Source organism: Protopterus annectens, chromosome 14.part0 (genome assembly GCF_019279795.1).
Source record: "Protopterus annectens isolate FY-2018-M chromosome 14.part0, PAN1.0, whole genome shotgun sequence".
In the NCBI taxonomy this organism is placed as follows: domain Eukaryota; kingdom Metazoa; phylum Chordata; order Ceratodontiformes; family Protopteridae; genus Protopterus; species Protopterus annectens.
The window spans coordinates 283,306,506-283,326,128 of NC_056748.1; the positions used below are offsets into that span (position 1 = coordinate 283,306,506).

A 19,623-nucleotide genomic window follows, 5' to 3' on the forward strand; every position below is an offset into this window, starting at 1 on the left:
ATAATGCTCTGATCCTGCAAGAAATCTGAGGTATCTTCTGCAATTTGGTCTTATGGGGACGGGCAGGTATGCCTCCTTGAGATCTAGAGTTACCAGCCAAGACTCCTTGCCCAGCATGGGAAGAAGCTGCTGTAGAGTCAGCATTTTGAATTTTGGAACAATGAGAAATGTGTTTAAAGCGGACAGGTCGAGAATAGGCCTCCATTTGTTCTCTTTTCTTGGTACCAGGAATAGTCTGGAGTAAAATCCCTTTCCTTGCTCCATAGATGGTACCCTTTCCACAGCTCTCATCCTTAATAATTGAGAAATTTGTTTTAGAGCTTCTGTCTTTTGATTTGGAGGTAGGTTTGGCATTCCTCTCTTCCCTGGTAGGGTATGGAAGTGGAACCTGTATCCTTGGTCTATTGTCTGTAAAATCCACTTGTCTCTTGTAACATAATGCCAGTTTATTGAGAATAAGGCTAGCCTTCCGCCTAAGGGTGCTTGTAGTTGTTCCCTGGTAGGCGGTGCCAGAGCCAAGTCACTGTGATTGTCCTGTTGCAGTGGTGGTGGCTGCGTCTGCGCCTTGCTGGTTGTTACCCTGCCACTGGCGTCCCCTGTAGGCACCCCTGGATTGGTTTCTGCCTCTTGATCACCTATTCCTGCCTCTCTGTGCTTTCGAGGAGTCTGGAAAGGACCAATTTTTGGAGGGCCAGTTCCTGCTAAACCTTGGAGGTTGGACCTGTAAGAAATCTTTCACTGTTTGTACAGATTTTGCCTTCTCCTCCATCTTCTTCAATACCTGTTGTGCAGGAGAACTAAATAAATTGGCCTTGTCCATGGGAGCATCTAACAGTTTTGATTTGACATGGTCCGGTAAGGCCTGCTCTTTCAATCATGCATGCCTTCTGATAACTGTGCCAGTCATGGCTGATCTAAAGGAAGCCTCCAGTGCATCATAGCCGCATTTTAAAGAATGGTTACTAACTTGCTGAATGTTATGTACCATTTCCTGAACATACTTCTTATCAAAAGGTTCATCAGAGGACAGTTTTTTAGTTAACTGGTCAAGCATATATTCTTGATATTGTATCATATGAAATTGACAGTTCAAGGCCCTAGCTGACAGAGTAGCACAAGTGTAAACTTTTTTACCCCATCTCTCTAAGGATCTGGATTCCCTTTCAGAGGGGAGGGGATTTTTAGCAGAGGTACTTGCTACAGCCTTAGGCCCCTGGGATATAGTCTCGGGATCTGCAAATGGAGCCTTGTATAAATGGTGATGTGTGTCCGGGACCCTGTAGTACCTATCGGGCTTAGCAGGGGCCGGAGGTAATGAATCAGGAGCAGTACAAGCGTCATTAAATGCATCATCTACAACAGACAGAACTGGAGGTATAGCTAAAGGCCTATGTTGTGGTAAATGCAAAAAGGTTCTAAGCCTTTTCCTGGAGTCTGAAAAATCCTGGCCCTGCCATTGAAATTGTTCCCTCATAGCATGCAAGGTTTCCTCAAAGGAAAATTCCTCAGGTGGAGAGGCAGAAGGGATGGACTCTTCAGCATCAGAGTCTTCGTAAGGGGAATAAGGGGCCTCTGGAGGGTCTGTATTGTCTGAATCATCAGAGGAATCATCTGTGGACACTGGCTCAGGGGGCTCTGCTCTAGGCCTCTTCTCTGGAGGTGGATGAGAGGCCCTGTCTGGATGAGGTTGGGATCCCCGGATTAAAGAAATAAGATCCTCTGCCAAGGAAAGCATTTGGGAACTAGAGCTGGGTCTGTGAGAGGGGGTCTTAGTAGGCACAGTTTTTGTAGCTTTAGCTGCTTTAGCCCTAGCAAAGGCCTTAATGGACATGGCTGCCGGAGGCCTAGCAGCTCCACGTGCAGGAGTTGAGATATCCAAGGGGATGGTGTCAGATAATTCCTGAGAAACCGCAACCGCAGGTTGAATTTCTGAAGCCGATTCTACTAGGCTAGAAGAGGCCTCGGTAGAAGGCATGGATTCGGCTGAAGCAAGGACCGCTTGCTCGGCTTCGGCTGAAACAGAGACACTCACGGTTTGCTTAACCGCGGTTTCGGCCGAAACCGCGGACCGCGAGTGTCGGTCCTTTTCTTTGCGTTTTTTGGCAATTTGTGTAGTCGGAGGATCCGACGTCATGATATACGCAAAATCAGAGCCGAAAAACTGCTCAGCAAACTCCGACCGACGTCTAAGCGTCCGTTGGTTAAAAGAGGCACAGGCTAGACAAGATACTACTTCGTGGTCTGGGCCTAAACAAGGTAAGCAGTAAGAGTGGAAATCTTTATGAGGTATTTGTTTCCCACAAGTTAAACAGTTATTCACTTTTTCTGACATCGGCTGAGGCAAGAAAGAGTCCCCAACGGGGTACTTAGCTTTTTAGAAGTCTTCGAAGTAGTATTCGGTAGTAGTAATCTCTGGATCTGACCGACCAGCACTTGCGAACAGCTTCTGCTTTGGGCGCCACGCGGCAAGAAAGACGGAGGAAAATGGCGTCGGCTGATGCCTTTATACCCGAAGAACTGCAGCTATGACGTCGGGTGAAGTGCGACACCAGCCGAGGTCAGACCCAGACTTTGGAATCCGGCCGACCGAAGGGCTGCCTGACGACAGGACAACCCATTTGTTAGGACTGCAGATGCATCCTTGAAGGACATCCCTGAATTCCGAGCCGGAAGCGGAGAAACCTCCTGGATCGTCTGTCCATCAAGATGTGGTAGTACACATCCTTGAGGTCTATGGAGCACATCCAGTCATTCTCCCACAGCAGGGGGAGAATAGATTGAAGAGAGTGTCCATCCGGAACTTTTCCTTGGGTATGAACAGGTTCAGAGCGGAAAGGTCTAAGATGGGTCTGAGGTCCCCAGTTTTCTTTGGCACCAAAAAGAACCTTGAGTAATAACCCAATCCGGACTGATCTGGGGGAACGGGCTGGATGGCTCGCTCTTAGCAGCTTCAAAATCTCTGAAGCCGCTGCCTCCCTCTGATCGGGTGGGACATCGGGGAGACATCTGATTTTGGGGGGAAGATTTAGGAATGGAATGGAATAACCTCTGGAAATGATATGGAGCACCCATCGATCCGTTGTAAGGGACTCCCAGTTTGACAGGTGCTCCGTCAACCACCCCCCGACTGCCTCCAGAGAGGGACAGTCGGGCAAGCCCTCAGGGCTGTTGCGTGGGTCTGTCCGAGAAAGGTTCTCTAGACCCGAAATTACGCGGCCCCCCCCTCTGCCTCTGGGCCGGCGTCCACCTTGTCCTCCTCTGCCTCTAGAGGACGAGTGGTCCGCAGCTGGATGGGATTGCTGAGACTTGCGGAACCACAGCTTCTTTTGTCCCCTCTGATTCCTGGAGAAGGATCTTTGGGGACTAGAGAAGCGGACTCCGACGGCAGACAGCGTCTTCCCGTCCTTTTCGCTTTGGACCAGCATATCGTGAACGGTCTTGCCGAAAAGAGCAGAACCGTCAAAGGGGGCGTTCGCGAAGGACGCCTTGAAGGGATCTGCAAAGTCGCAAAGACGGAGCCAGGTGTGACGTCTTAAGACGACCCCTGCTCCTCTGGCTCTAGCGGCTCCCTCCGAAGCATGGGACAGGAGCCGCATAGACGTATTAGAGATGGATTTCAGAGTGGCCATTCGTGTCGTAAACACATTCTTGTCTCTGACCGACATGGACTCCGGGGGGGCTGCAGCGTATTCCTTGATCAAGTCTCGCTGTAGCCTGATGGTATGTGCCATATAGTTCTGCGCCCTTATGGAAAAGGTCACTGAAGCAAACATCTGCTTCCCAATCCGGTCCAACGCTCGAGATTCTTTATCTGGCGGGTGGACCAAAGAACTCTCCTGAGCGAGTTCTTTCTTGGTGGCCGCCACCACCAACATGGCATCAACAGGGGTTCCTTTGGCCCATGACTGTATCTGTGGGGGGACTTAGAACTTTATTGGGACGCCTAGGGATTGGCTCCACGGTGTCGGGCTCCTTCCATGCCCTGGTGGTAAGTCCACCATGGGGTCGGCTGGAGGGGACACCCAGTAGGTAGATGGGCCTGCCTCAAACGCCTCCAGGAACACGGATTCATCAAGGGAAGGTTTTTGGGCAGACCACCCCCCTCTAATATGCAACATTTCCATGATGTCTCCAAAGGAGACATCTTCAGGGGGTGATCTTGGGGAACCCTCCCTATTATCTAAGTCTGTGTCGGTGGTAACGGGCTCGGGGGAGTCCAGGTGCCTCCTTTTACACCGACGTTTCCGAGGAACCTCCTTGGTGGGGCTATCCGAAGAGGGCTCGTCCACGGGTTGTTGTTCCTCCACGGGAACTAGCTGGAGGGCTTGGGCAGGCTGCCCCGATGGTCGGATGATGGAAGACAGACCCTCATACAGTGGGGGTACTGGTGGATCCGAAGCCCGAACCGGGGACCTGGAGGACCTCGACAGTACCCTCTCCACTACCTCAAAAGCCGAAGGAGAATCTCCCTCGGCAGCCTCTGAGAGCAATCTCCTTGGCTTCGAGGAAGGGATCGGGGTCAGAGCCGATGCAGTCGGCGCCGAGAAAGAGGTGCGCTCTGAAGCCAACAGCTCCAAAGACACAACTCCCTCGGATCCGACGCTCAGCCCTCGGCCCCGAGAGCTCGGATCAGACAAGCTTGAGGGCATAGTCGGCGAAGAGATCAGCGCTATCGGCACCGACAAATCCCTGGGTCCGAAGGGGCCTGGATCCGATGACTCCGAGATCCGAAAACGAGTCGGAGAAGGAGTGATCGGGGCAAACATGGGGGCCGCACTCCCCCCCAGAGGGGGGGGGGGGAGAGGAAAGAGCACCCCCATCTGCATTTGGGTCTGCAAGAACCGACGCAACATCCGAGCCATATCCGCTTCGGAGATGCTTCTCGTTGACCTGGAAGAGGTAGTCGAGTTGGGCCGGGAGGGCCGCCTCGATGACCTCGAGGGAGACCGATCCTCCTCCTCCGGCGAGAAGCTAGGCGAACGGAGCCGAGAGGAGGAGGATCCGGAGACCCTCGAGGGAGACTTAGCTGCTTTAGCTGGCGGAGCCGAGGGGTGAGATTCAGCCCGCCTTTTATGGGATCTATGTCCCTCCTTATCCTTGTGCCTCTTCTCCCTAGCAGAAGAGGCAATAGTTTCCTCAGAGCTCAAACCCGAAGAGGGAGGTTGAGTCCCGGGTTGAGCTAAGGGAACAGAGGGTGCCGAGGCAGCCGGAGCCCGAACGGGAGAGGAAGAAGAAGCTGACTCCTGGGGGAGCTTTCCCGCCAGGATCAGCTTGTTTTTCCTATCCCGAAGTGCCCGGGGGTTAAAGGCCGCACAGATCTAGCAGGTCTCTGATAGATGGGCTGCCCCCAGGCACAAAACGCACTGAGTGTGGCCATCAGCTGGGGAAAGCTTGTGGCCACACTCAGTACATTTAGAAAAAATGGCCTTAGGCCCTTCAGACATCTTAGCACTCACACACACAAACGCTAAGGGGGGAGGGGGAGTGATTAAAGAAAAGCTAATTAACTGCACCAAAAAAAATTAAACTAGCACAAAAAGGGATAGAAAAAGGGCTAATACCACACACACAAGATTTTAAATTCTAGAAGAGGTTATAAATCACAAACGATCTCACCCAGCCAGGAGCTCTTCAAAAGGAAGCTTCTTCAGCCACGGCAAAATATGATCTGAGGTAATGTGGTTGGTAGCAGGGGATTGTGGGTAGGGGGAGGAGCTAGAAGCTCGGATCTTGGAGCTTGGAAAGCTGCCGGCTCGGATCCGATGTTGGATCCGATACCCACAGGTTGCAGAGCAAATGAAGTAACTACTTCAGATCCCATGACAGATCGCAGTCATCCTGTAAATGAAGAGGATCAAGGCAATATACACAAAGTGCGGGGATCAGATACAGGAATTTTATGCCCACACTTGAGACATTTCTTGAACCCAGCTGGGCCTTTCTCTGCCATAGTTATGAGAAACAAAGGGCAGTATATGCACCATCAACAAAAAATAGTACTTTAAAAAAATTTAGTCTGTAAGAGGAAAGAAAGCATAGAGAATTATCAACAATAGTAATAAATAATCTATGCTAAGTGTAGTGGCAGGGGAAAGGAATGCTAGTGATAGTATTCAAGGTTCAAAATGTACGGAATTAAGAAAAATATTAAGTAGAGATAATATTTATAAAACAAAAAAGGTAAAGGGTAGAAAGGACCTGAGAAAAATAAGGTTTTAACTTACAAGAACCACAAAATTGCTAAGTTAAACATGATCTGCTTGAGAGTAACAGTCACCACATCTTTTGCATAAAGCGGCAAACGATTTCTGAGGTACTTGGTGTTGGTGCATTATGGGTAATGGAGAAGCTCGAGAGTGTTTGGTTGTTGCATGTTTTAGCAATGGCAGAGTTGGATCCATAGGATTGGATCCAAACCCATTAGTTGAGGACATAATAAAAACTGACATCAGTCATATGGGCGAGGACAAAAAAGTGAACCCACAGAGATGCTATTAGTGCAATAACGAAAGCTGATGCAACATACCATAGTTCACTTTATAACATCATCTTTGTACTCAGAGTTTAGTGACAACACTATCAACAGGTGGTGGTGAAATAGAAATAATGCCTGAAAGAAGGTCTCATTTGAGCAGCCTATAATCTTTGGGAAGTGCACAAAATAAAAGTAAAGAGCAGACAATGCGCTTCTAACTATGCTGCCACTAAAGTTTGTTCTGCTACACAAAATTAAAGAAGCATTAGCCTGAGTTAAAGAATAAAAATGAATAAAGCACAGGAAAACACAAACTGCACAGCAGAAGCTGACTGAGTACTGCAAAAAACACAGTGGTAAAAAGAATGAAAATGCACTAACATCTGCAAGCAGTGGGACAAATTCACAGTTCTGATAAACTTCTGTATGCTTTATAAAAAATTAAATTCTATTACAAAACGACACAGTTGGATAAAAGGAGCTGACTCAGAAAACAAAGAGCATGGCAGCACATAACTCGGAAGTTTTCTTTATGAAATGAATTCACTAATGTACACAAAATCAAAATTTGAAAAACTTAAATCAATGTAATTGGAAAAAGTTAGTTCTTAGAAATCTTCACTTAAAAAGTACAAATGTAATTGTTTTAGTTCTATTCTATCATACTTAGGGGAAAATATATGGCAATATCAAGAACCCTATCAACAACACTCATATACAATCAGAAAACTCCAAAAATGTTGCACTCAAAAATGGTTCAATTACTACAGAAAGATATACAGCACAATTTTTTAAGCATCTTTTGGTCCCTGATCATGTAACCACCTCAAAGCCACTCCAATCCCTCCATTCTGCAAGGCCAGACAACACACTCAATTCATATGAAAAACCCTTTTCAGGAAGAATTTGGTTTGCTTTAGTGGAGCACTCACATTCTTATGTGAAGGCTGAGAATTGAAGTGTCTGGTAATCCATCATTCATGGCTATTTTGGCAGTTTTCTACAGTGCTCTAAAACCCAACCTTCAGCAATTTAACATCTAATGTTTAAAATTCTGATTGTTTGGTAGGGTTTTGCTTGCATAACCTTCCACACCACACAGGCTCCATCACAAGCCAAAGTAGTCAATATACCCTCCACTCCCAGGACAGACAAGCCAACATCAGCTACTCAACTCCAGTCTCTCACTATCAGATTCCATGGCTCAGGCCACTAATCAAAGCTGTGTTGCCTATGGAAAAGACAGAGGTTCATCCCTCTCTAAGGAGCTAGCAAGTTACCTAGCAAAGAATTAAAATCTTGACACCAACAATGTGAAGAATGAACAGATGCTCCTTTTAAGTTCTATGATCAAAGTGGAGTTGAGTCTTTAGTGGCAAGCAAGTCTAGACAGCCCTAAGTGAACCACAGGCTATCTTAACACACTAATGGTGCTTAAGCCTCTCTCTCTTCCCCATCACAATCTTGTAAAGCAAAGATGGAAAAACAGGAACATTTTTATAGGGGCAGCAATGATGAATAGGAGAAAGGCTTCACTAATGTACATTAACCACATGCTTACCTTCTTCATATTAGCACCCATATACCCTTTTGCCTCTTCTTTAAATTGTGGTAACCTGTACAAAGAATGATAGAAGAAAGTAAGTTAGTTTACAGGCAAGCAGTTATTTCCAGTTTGAAAAGTAGTTGTACATGAACCTACTGTAACAGGAGAAACAGACCAATTGACTTTCAGTAATAGTATAGTCTTAAGATGTCAATAAATGATGCACATTCTCAAAGCCAGCTGAGAAAGTGGCTAGTCTCATCTAACTACAACACTGAGAAAGAAAATAAAACAGGAAACTCTCTGAATGCCAAGATAACAGGAAAAGTATGGTGAAATATTTACAAATACAGTACCATGTCACATTAATGTACAATCTTGTTTCAAGAACCTCTGCTGCAGCAACAAAAGCAGTATTACGAGATTCTCAAACAAAATCCACGTTTGGTGCTACAAATAAAGAGAGCATTGCAGCATAGAGAATAAAAACATGGATCAATTAAAAATAAATATCATGGAGAACTAGCACAACAGGAAAGTATAGTTGTGTACGTAGAACTTACCATAAAAGTAGATGTTTGAATAATCACTGTTACAATAGCCTTAGCTATATGGGTTATATCTTGCCAAGGATAAAACAGCCGGCTAGCTTCCAAAGCTTCAGGGTACCTTCCACATACTCAAACTGTAAAGCAGCTCAAGCTAAGACTACTAAAAGACACCTATGGATGTGAAGCCTTTAGAGCTTTCTTGCCAGGATGGAAGAGAAGGCTGAGACCTGAAAGGACAATGTTAACATTAACAAAGATTTCCATACCCTGGCATAAAAAAAAAAACGCACCAAAAAACAAGGGGGTGGAAGAGGGAGTGGCTACTGCAGCAGTGATCATTAGAACATCTACTGTTTTGGTTAAGTTCAATTTACACAACTGTACTCTTCATACTGACGACTGTTGCAGCATCCTTGGCTATACAGGTAGATTATCATAGCTAACTATATCTGGGAAGTGGAATGAGAAGGGTCTGCTCCTGGAAAATGGTCCTAGAAACACTTGATCTAGACCTAGATTAGGAATCAAGCTTATAGTACTTTGTAAAAATGTGTACAGAGAACCAAGTAGCTGCTTCTAGAATACTTCTAAAATCTAACCCTTTCCAAAACACCATAGATGAAGCCAAGGCCCTAGTAGAGTGTGGCCTTAACCCCACCTGGAATAGACTTATGGTGAGTATAACAAAAGGTAATATCCTTGGACAATCATTTAGAAATAGTCTGCTTTGACACAGGTTGTCACTTCTTACCTTCCCAAGAAATGAACAATTGATCCCAAATACCTCAAAGATATAGTTCTGTTAAGATGGTACACGAGTTATCTGTGGACATAAAAGGTATGGAGAATTACGTCTCCCTCATTTTTAGGTTCAGGAAACAAAACGGGGAGATGGATAGTTTAGCTTAAAATAAGCTTGAATACCAACCACTTCAGGCATAAAAGGAGGACTAGTTCTTAAAGAAACCCTGTCCCTGTGGAAAATGAGATGGGGTTGAACTCACCAGAAGAGCTTGCAACTCAGATGCATTTCTTCCAGAGGTAGAGCAATCAGTAAAACCGTTTTCCATGTAAAGACCCTCAAGTCAGCCAGATTAACTGGTTCAAATTGAGGAAGTATTAGTTTCTCTAACACAAAATTAAGATCCCATGGAAGGGGCAGCATTTTTCTAGGAAGCCTCTTATGCAAAACTCCTTTTAAGAACATTATAGGTTCATAGGTTCATACTAGGCTATCTGCCCTGGGGCAATTATAAGCCTAGCCCGATTCTGTATGGCTTACGCCACCCCTTGATTTGAGTATACTGTGCCCTTTTTAAGGTTTAGTTTACTGTGCCTCTGTCTAATAGTGACACGGGAGAAATCCCTGGGACAAACCTATGATCCCCCATCCACTTATCGAGATTCTTCTTGAAGAGATTCAGTGAGGTGCTCTGCCTCACATGAACTGGAATTCTATTCCAGAGCGAAGGGAGCCTCTGGGTTATGAATCTGTCCCTCCAGCAAGTTCTATTTATTTCTGTGCTGAGGTTTAAGTCCCTCGAGCATGTGGCTCTACGGGATTTAGATTTACTGAGGTGGAGCATGGCCATTAATTCTGGATTTGACATAGCTTTGTATGTCAGGCATAGATCGCCTCGAAGTAGGCGGTATGCAACTGAGTAGAGCTGGAGTTTTTTTTTAACCGAGCAGCATATGGCATCTGTTTGTGACCCTTGATCCTCTTGGTGAGATACTTTTCGGGTCTTTCTAATTGCTGCAGGTGTCGGGTAAGGTACATCCCAAAAGAGGCATTGTATTCTATGATGGGCCTGAAGAGGGATGAATAAAGGGGCACGATTACCTCTCGATCTAGATGTGAAACCCTTCGTGATGAGGTGGGCTATGTAGAAGGTCTTTCTAACCTCTTTGGCAATGTGGTTTTCAAAGGAGAGGTTGCTATCAACTTGGGTCCCCAGGTCCCTAATAACTTTCTCTATACTTAATGGGTTTCCGCCTATGTGGTAATTTGTGGGCACATTGTTTTTGCCAAAGGGTATGACTATACATTTTTTGGCATTTAGCTTTAAACCATGGCGCTGGCACCAGTTATCTGTCTCTGTGAGACCTTTTTGAAGGATGTTTGTGTCAGCTGGAGAGTTGATTATGGCGCCCAGTTTGCAGTCGTCTGCGAACTTGGTGAGCCATAGTCCTCCCACGTTTGCCTGTACCTCGGAAAAGTATATACCGAACAAGAGTGGTCCCAGGACAGAACGCTGTGGGATGCCACTTGTGACCGGATTTGAGTCTGACATGGCTCCAGCAACTCTCACTCTGTGGGTTCTGTCTTTGAGCCAGTTTGCGACCCATCTTGTGACATAGGGGTTTATATTTAAGCTGGATAGCTTATCTATGATGCCCGAGTGGGGTATTGTGTCAAATGCCTTTGCAAGGTCCAGATAGGCTGTGTGGACTTCCTTCCCTTCATCTATGGCTTTGGTGACTGTTTCAAAGAAGTCAACCAGGTTCAAAAGGCAGGATCTGCCCTTGACAAAGCCGAACTGGGTAGGATCTAGTGTCTGTAGGTCCCCAATGTCTTTGTTTATGAGCTCCATGATGATCCTCTCCATAGCCTTGCAGACTAAGCCAGTCTGGCTTATGGGGCGATAGTTTCCAGGGTCCGTAGAGGCTCCACCTTTGTGGAGTGGGACCACTGTTGCTGTACGCCATTCTGTGGGCACATATCCTGTAGTGAGGCTGAGATTGTATAGCTGTTTTATTTGAGGGATTAGTTCCTCTTGTAGTTCATGTAGGACGCAACCTGGGACGCCATCTGGTCCCATGGAAGCAGTGTTTTTTTGCTTTGGAGAGGGCAGCCTTCACCTGAGCATCTGAGATGTTTGGGAGGCAGCCCTCTGCCGGGATAGATACTTGCTCTTTTGGGGGGGAGGGGGCGGAGAAGTTTGCACTGAACCTGTCTGTCAGGATATTGGCGATGTCTGTGGGTTCAGTGTATTTTTTGTCGTTTAGAATCAACTCAGAACAAGTCTGGGAGTTGCATCCCAGGTTTCTAACATAACTGAAAAAAGCCTTATGATTGTCTTTGGTGTCCTGTGCAATTTTTCTCTTGAAGCTGGCCTTGGAGGATTTTATGAGGGATCGTAATTTTTTGCTAGTAGTGATCAGAGATGCCTTCTCTATTAGGGATTTTGCTCTATCATGTAGTAGCTTCCTCCTTCTGTTGTACAGTTTAGTTATGGCAGGGGTCCACCAGACTGGACGCCTGCCTTTGGCTGATTGGGTCTTGGTTTTGTTTGGGATAGCATGATCCATGCATTCCTGGAGATGTCTGTAGAATGCATTTATATAGGATTCTGCAGTTTGGGCTGTAGTTTCCACTGGCCCTGGGGCCTTGAAGGATTCCACTTCGGTTTTGAGAAGCGAGAAGTTCGCTTTTGAGAAGTTTTTCACTGTGGTTTTCTGGGCTGGGGGTGGGGTCGGGATGTGGACATCCACTGAAATTAATTTACGGTCTGATCTTACCAATGAGGGACATACGTCTGGTGTGGAGCACAGAGTCCCCATATGTTGGTAATGATCAGGTCTAGTATGTTGTCCCCTCTTGTGGGAGTGGTCACTAGTTGTTCCATAGCATTTGAGTTTATAATTTCCAGGAATCTTTGGGCTAAGGTGCTGGGGCTTGAGTAGTGCTTCCAGTCAATGTTTGGGTAGTTGAAGTCGCCCAATATAATGGTGTTCGGAGAGATCTTCATGTTCTCCAATGTTTTCAGGAAAGCCGAATGGGATTCCTGACTTTGAGAGGGTGGTCTGTAGGATGCTATAAACTGAAAAGCAGTCTTGCCCACTGTTAGTTGCACATGGATGGTCTCCGATACTTTGTGCAATGCCACTAACCTGGAGGTGTGGATATCCTTGATAAAAATGGAAACTCCCCCTCCTTTTGTGGTTCGGTCCGGGATTTGGGGCTGAAAAGCATGATATAAGGTATAGCCTGGTAGTGCTGGGGTGCTCTCTGAAGCCTTGAACCAGGTTTCTGTCACTGCACAGATATCGATGTTCTCCATACTGAGGAGAGCTTTGAGTGCGTGCATCTTGAGGTTAAGATTTCTGACGTTTAGCAGCATTACCCTTAGTTTCTTGTTCCTTGTGCTGTCTATGGGGGTGGGTTTGACTTTTGAGCCTTGCCTAAAAAAGGCAATTAAGTCTAATTTTACCAGGAAAATTGAGAGGAAGAAGAGGTAGCAGGTTATGAAGTGACAATGACACAAGACTGCATAGAAACAGGAGGATCCATCAGGAGACATGCTGAAATGGCTGATAAATGAACCTTGACAGAGGAAAAGAAAAGCCATAGGATAGTAACACACAAATATTGAAAAACCAGGGAACAACGAGCACTGAATGTGCGCTGGTTATGTTCGTGGTGCCAACTCCATTTACTAATATATGATTTTCTAGTAGCAGGCTTTCTTGTCTCCATTAGTACCTGCTGCACATCCTTAGAAAACAGGTGCCTAAAAGGAATTAAGAGCCTATCATCCATGCTGTCAAGTGAGGATGATTGATGTAGAGGTGTATTAAACACCCTTGGTCTTCTGTGAGTAGATCCAGTCTGAAGAAGCTTGTGGCAACTGCCCCTGGCCATCACCAATGAAGGAAGAATCACAGCTGCTTGGGCCAAAAAAAGTCATAACACTGACCTTTGGGGATTTCTTCTGAATCTTCAGAAGTACCCTCGATATTAGCAGAAAGAATGGAAAGGCATGCAGGAACATTCCTATTAAAACAAAGAAAAGGTATCAGTCTTCCAGGCCTTCTTAAAAGTGAGTTCTGTAACAGAATTTTGCCAGTTGATTGTTCAGAGAGTAGGCGAATAGGTATACTTAAGGAACTCCCTACAGATGGATCAAATCTTGTAAGACCCTGGATCTAGTTTCCAATTTTGAGGGGCTGCCCTGGTCCTGCTCATTTTCCCCACCACACAATTTTGTACTGACGGAATGTAGGATGCCTGTAGAGTGACACTGTATTGTGAAGCTATATCTTAAGCCAAAATTACTACTCTGCAAAGGGGGATACGACCTGGTGCCATCTTGCTTGCTGATGTACTACATGGCTGTGGTATTGTCTGCAACCACTTGAAGGGGTCTTGGGGAACAAAGACTATTTAGAGTTGAGTGCCTTGATCAGGGAAAGTATCTAATTGATATTTATGTGTCTGTGCCTGTCCTTAGTGTCCATACCCCCTGCACGTTTATACCTCCTGAAAATGGTCTCCAAGCAAAGTCCAAAACATCTGTGGTGACTGCTTTGGAGCAGGGAGGGAAAATGGGACACCTGGATTTAAGAATATCTGGTCTCTTCTGACAACCCCGAGGACTGGGATCAGAAAAAATAAGAGGCATAGATGCCGAGACCAAACAGATTTCAGATACCACTATATCTTTCTCACATGGAGTCTGGTATCATGATAATCAGACATCATGACACCCAAAAATTTGAGGCATTCCTTTGCACTGGCCAAAATCTGAGTGGAAACCCTTAGAAACAAATCTAACTAAAGATCTATTTTTTCCTGTGGAAAAAAAGGTCATTAGCTGAGGTGCCTAGTTGACATCCCAGGAACACAATTCTGTGTGAGGGAGTAAAGAATGCTCTCTTAGAATCCCAGTTTTAGCAAGAGATGCCTCATCCAAGAGGGAGATGCCGGAACACCTTGAAAAAAACTCAGCAAAGATAAGCAAGTAGTCTAAATATAGAAAAATGTGGACAGTGAATACCCTGTAGCCTGCAAAGAGCTCTAAAGGGAGCTAGAGCTTTTGTAGAAACACTTGGTGCAGTGGATAGGCCAAAGAGTAAGGCAGAGAACTGATAATACAATCCAGACACACAAAACCTTAAGAAATTTCTGTAATCTGGATGATTAGGGATGTGATAAGCATCTTAAGTCTAATTTTACCAGGAAAATTGAGAGGAAGAAGAGGTAGCAGGTTATGAAGTGACAATATTTTGAATTTGAGCACTACAATGAACAGGTTTAGGAAAGAAAGATCCAGAACTGGTCTTCAAGCATTTTCTTTCTTTGGCATTAGGAACACCCCTGCATAAAACCCCTTCCTCGCCTGGGAGAGAGATACTGGTTCTGTCCCCTCCTTCAGACAGCATGTGATGAAGAACAGGTGGAAATAAGATTCTGATCTGCAGGATAAGGAATACCACCCCCCCAGAAAGGAGGAATTTCCTGCTGCTGCCATCTCTAACCTTGAATGCTTTTCAGAACCCATTTGTCTGACTCTGTTGACAGAAAAACATGAAGGTTCAAATTTTCTGGAAGAGAAAAGAGGCCAAGGTCTCCTAAACAGTTATTCAGATGTTGGACTGTTGTTGGTTTTGGGAGGTCTGAGATTTATTTTTGGAATCCCCCTGCCATTTCTTCCTAAATGGCTGCTTACCTGAAATCTGTTAAGGCTATTTATTCTGCTTTTTTGTTAAAACTGGGTGATCAGGAAGGAAATCCATTGGACAATTTGGAAAGGGAGGGTTGAAAAAAAATCTTGATTCCCTGGATCAGTTTTCTCCGTTCATCCCACTTTTTGATTGCCTCTGTAGCAAAGGAGTCAAACACTAAATCTCTATCTAAGGGTGAATTTAAAATGTAATTGTTTACATCATCTGGGAGGTTTTGATAATGCAGCCAATCAAAGCTCCTCAAAACAGTACAGGTGGCCATAGCCCTGGAAGAAGTGTAGAACGAGCAGACAAACTCGTCCTAAGTCAAAAAATAATAATAATAATAAAAATATATATATATATATATATATATATATATATATATATATGTAGATACATAGATATATATAGATATATAACTTGAAATATTATACAGAATTACAAAGTATTCAAAAGTAATCCAAGCAGGGTAAAAGTACAGTTGTGTACACTTACCATAAATGTAGATGTTCGAGTGTATTCATTGTTGCAATCATCACACTTGGGTTATCCTGGCAGAGGTAGCCCTCAGTCGGCCCGAATACCAGAGGCTTAAGTATTTCTGCGTTGATTGCCGTCACTCCAGGACTGACGTCAGGTCGTCAGTGGTATAAAAACAGGCAGCAGACGCCATTACATCAGTTTTTCTTGCCCCAAATATCAGGAGCCCCTGACAGGGAGCTAAATTATGGTGGAGTAACACCACCAGTAGAAAGTAAACACCAATAGCCCTGTAAGGGTGAGGAAGAGAGAGACAGACAAGGGGGCTGGAGTGTGGGAAACCAGGACTGCAACAGCGAATACACTCAAAAATTTACATTTATGGTAAGTGTACACAACTGTACTATGTTCTTCGTGTTTCACTGTTGCAGTCATCACACTTGGGCTGATTCCCAAAGCTGGGGAATGAGTGGAGGCAGTCAAGAAGAGATGGGGCTGGCTTGTATGCCCTGTAGGACTGCGGTTGCAAAGCCTGCCCTGGATTTTGAAAAGATAGGCAAGGTGGTAATGACTGGTGAAGGTATGAACAGAACTCCATGCTGCAGCTTCCAGGATGTCCCTGGTAGGGATCCCTCTGAGAAAGGCTGTGGAGGTTGAAGTTGCCTAGTAAAAAGAGTTCTGACCCCCTGTGGGGGTGGTTTCCCATGGTGTTTGTAACAGAAATGGATGCAGTTCACTATCCATTTGGAGATGGTTTGTTTTGATATGGCTTTGCCCTCTGCCCCTGGTGCAAAACTAATTAGTAACTGGTAAGATTTCCTAAAGAGCTTAGTCCTATCCAGGAAGAATCTGAGCTGTCTGTGCACATCTAAAGAGTGCAGGATCCTTTCCCCCTTATTTTGAGGTTTAGGGAAAAAGGTGGGAAAAAGAATAGATAGGTTGAGTGTCACACTGGACACCACTTTAGGCATGAAAGTTGGGTTAGTCCTGAGGGAAACCCTGACAGCATGAAAAATAATGAAAGGTTCCACAGCCATAAGTGTTTGTAGCACAGACACTCTTCTAGCTGAAGTGATGGCCAGAAGCAAGGCTGTTTTCCAAGAGAGGAATTTTAACTCTGCTGAAGCTGCAGACTCAAAGGGGAGGAGCATGAGCTTTTCCAACACAAAGTTAAGGTCCCAAGCAGGGGTAGGGGCTCTTCTTGGTGGCCTTAAGTTGATAGCCCCTCTCAGGAACTGTTTGATGAGAGGGTGTGAGAAGAGAGGTGGATCAGTGCTGTAATGTGCAGAGATGGCAGAGCCATGGATTTTAATGGAAGAGAAGGATAGGCCCCTGTGAAGTAGTTCTGCTAGGTAATCCAGGATGAGAGGTAAGGTTGTCTGTTCTGGGTCAGCTCCTTTAGTTGGGAAACACGAACAATACCTTTTCCACTTGTCAGCATTGGATTTTCTAGTACTGGGTCATCTGGCTTCAAGTATGACATCCACAAACTGTTTGCTTAGGCTAGCCACTGGAGGAGAAGTCAAGGAATAAGCCAGGCTGCTAGGTTCAGGGTCTGCAACTGTGGGTGCAAGAACTCTCCCTCCTGCTGAGTCAGGAGAGTTGGAATCTGGGGGAGGTGCCATGGAGGCAATGGGGACAGACTGTGCAGTAGTGGGTACCAGTGTTGGTGTGGCCAGTCTGGGGCAATCAGGATTGCCCTTGGTCTTTCCTCCCTTATTTTGAGTAATACTCTGGTAAGAAGAGGTAAAGGGTTAAATGCATAGATTGAGAGGTTTGCCCACTGGAAGGGTAGGGCATCCCACTTTCCAGGCCTTGCTGTGAGGTTCCCTGGTGCAGAATTTGCTGAGCTGTTGATTGTAGGGGGAGGCAAATAGGTCCACCTTTGGGGTACCCCATTTTCGTGTCACAAGGCTGAAGGTGTTGTGGTTTAATTGCCATTTGTGTGGGTCTAGGAGATTTCTGCTTAAGTTGTCTGCCAGAGAGTTTTGGTTTCCTGGCAGGAATTGAGTTTGCAGGTGAAAATGCATGGCTAGCCTGCAGTGTGGGTAAGAGTGGGTTACCTTTGTTCATCTACAACATTACTGTGGTGTTGTCGGTTTTGATTAGTAAAAGCCCTGGAGAGAGCAAGGATCTGAAAGCTGGCAGAGCATGCTGAACTGCTAGCATCTCTTTCTGGTTGATGTGCAGATGAATTTGGTTTGGGTTCCAGTTGCCCTGAATGCACCTTCCGTCCAAGTGAGCACCCCAGGCATAGTCTGATGCATCTGTGGTTAGGGTCTGGGTGGCGTGGTGTTGTGAAAAGGGAAGTCCCTTGTTGTGGATGCATGTTGCTGCCCACCAAAGAAAATCTTTCCTGAGACAGGGTATCATAGGAATAATAGTTTCCAGGTCCTGAGAATGTTGACACCAAAGGCTTTTTAAGTAGCACTGAAGTTTCCTCATATGCAGTCTGGCATATGGAATTAGTAGACTGCAGGGGGCCATGAACCCTAGAGCTTGCAGGATTTTCCTTGCGGATAACTGGGTTCTGGAGTTCAGTTGAGAGAAGTACGTTGTCAGGCTTGTTTTTCTGGAGTTAGAAATGCCACCTGGGATGCTGTGTCCAGGCTTGCTCCCAGGAATACAATTTTTTTTGACTGGGGACTAGTTTGGATTTCTTTTTGTTAATAGTGTACCCCAGTGAGGTTAGTAGGTCATTTACAAATGTCAGGTGCTGTAACAGCTTTTCCTGACTGACTGCCTGAATCAGGCAGTCGTCCAAGTAAGGGTACATTTGAATATTTCTTTGTCTGCAAAAAGCAATAGCTGCAGCCAGGCATTTTGTGAAAACTCTGGGAGCAGTGGATAAGCCAAGGGGAAGTGCAGAGAACTGATAATGCATAGATCCTTCCCTGAAACGTAGATATTTTCTGCAAGAATATCTGATGGGGATATGCAGATAGGCCTCTGAGGTCTAGAGTGGCTAACCAGGCATCTTTGGACAGCATAGGGAGAAGGCTGTGCAGTGTGAGCATTTTGTATTTTGGTACCACCAGGAAGGTGTTTAGAAAAGATACATCTAAGATTGGCCCCCAGGTGCCCTCTTTTCTTGGTATCAGAAAAAGTCTGGAATAGAATCCCTGACCTATATGATCTGTAGGAACAGGCTGAATTGCCCTCATGGAGAGCAGGAAATTAACTTGGTTTTTGCCTCTGCCCACTGGTTTGGAGGAAGACCTGGGAATCCCTTTGGGATTGGCAACATGTGGAAATAAAATTTGTACCCCTGGGACACTATGTTTAGGACCCATCGATCGTTAGTGATGGAGGCCCAGTTTTCTGCATGAGAAGCAAGTTTTCCTCCTAGGGGCACAAGCAGATGGGCAGAGATGAGAGGAGCAGTTGAGGAGTCATTGGGAATTCTTTCCATAAAGGATTGGCTTAGCACTCCCTGGTTTAGAAGTGGAGTTACTCCATTGCTTAGATCTCTGCATACCCTGAGACTGCTGTCTGGGGGGGTCTGTTATCCCTAGGTCTAGTCTGAGGTGGCCTTGAGGGGGCTGGAAAGGACCAACGTTTTGAGGGGCAATGCCTACTAAAATCTTGGAGGCTGAACTTGCAAAAAGTCTTTAACTGTCTGCATAGACTTAGCTTTTTCTTCCATTTTTTTTTTAAAAACTCTTCTGTTTTGGTGCCAAACAGATTGTCTTTGTTCAGTGGTGCGTCCAATAATTTTGATTTGACATGATCTGGCAAGGTCTGTTACTTAAGCCAAGCATGCCTTCTAAGTACAGAACCTGTAACTGCTGCCCTGCAGGATGCTTCTAGGGTGTCAAACCCACATTGCAGGGTATGCTTACTGATTTGGCTTGCAGAATGCATAAGTTCCCGTAAATCTTTATTTTCTGCATAGTCAGGGAAGGTAGATAATTTTTGTTTAATGAGTTCCATGGCATGTTGCTGGTATTTCAGCACGTGGAACTGACAATTTAATGCTCTAATGGCAAGACTTGCTGAGGTATATACTTTTTTACCCCATCTGTCTAAGGACTGAGAATCCCTGTTCGAGGGGGTGGGATTCTTAGTTGTAGTTGCTTTTATTTCTTTAGGCCCTTGGGAGATGACCAATTCTTGAAAAT

The 19,623-nt window shown here is 45.4% G+C and overlaps 1 protein-coding gene across 5 annotated transcripts in view; it reads right to left on the bottom strand.

The window, feature by feature from the left end:
- The window catches only part of GBF1 (golgi brefeldin A resistant guanine nucleotide exchange factor 1), a 4,751,435-nt gene that overhangs the window by 3,418,614 nt on the left and 1,313,198 nt on the right, over positions 1–19,623 (bottom strand). For all 5 annotated transcript variants that reach the window (XM_044055999.1, XM_044056000.1, XM_044055998.1 and 2 more), the window contains exon 8: positions 8,037–8,091. In XM_044055999.1, the coding sequence (XP_043911934.1) occupies positions 8,037–8,091 (55 nt within the window). The remainder of the gene's footprint in view (positions 1–8,036; positions 8,092–19,623) is intronic.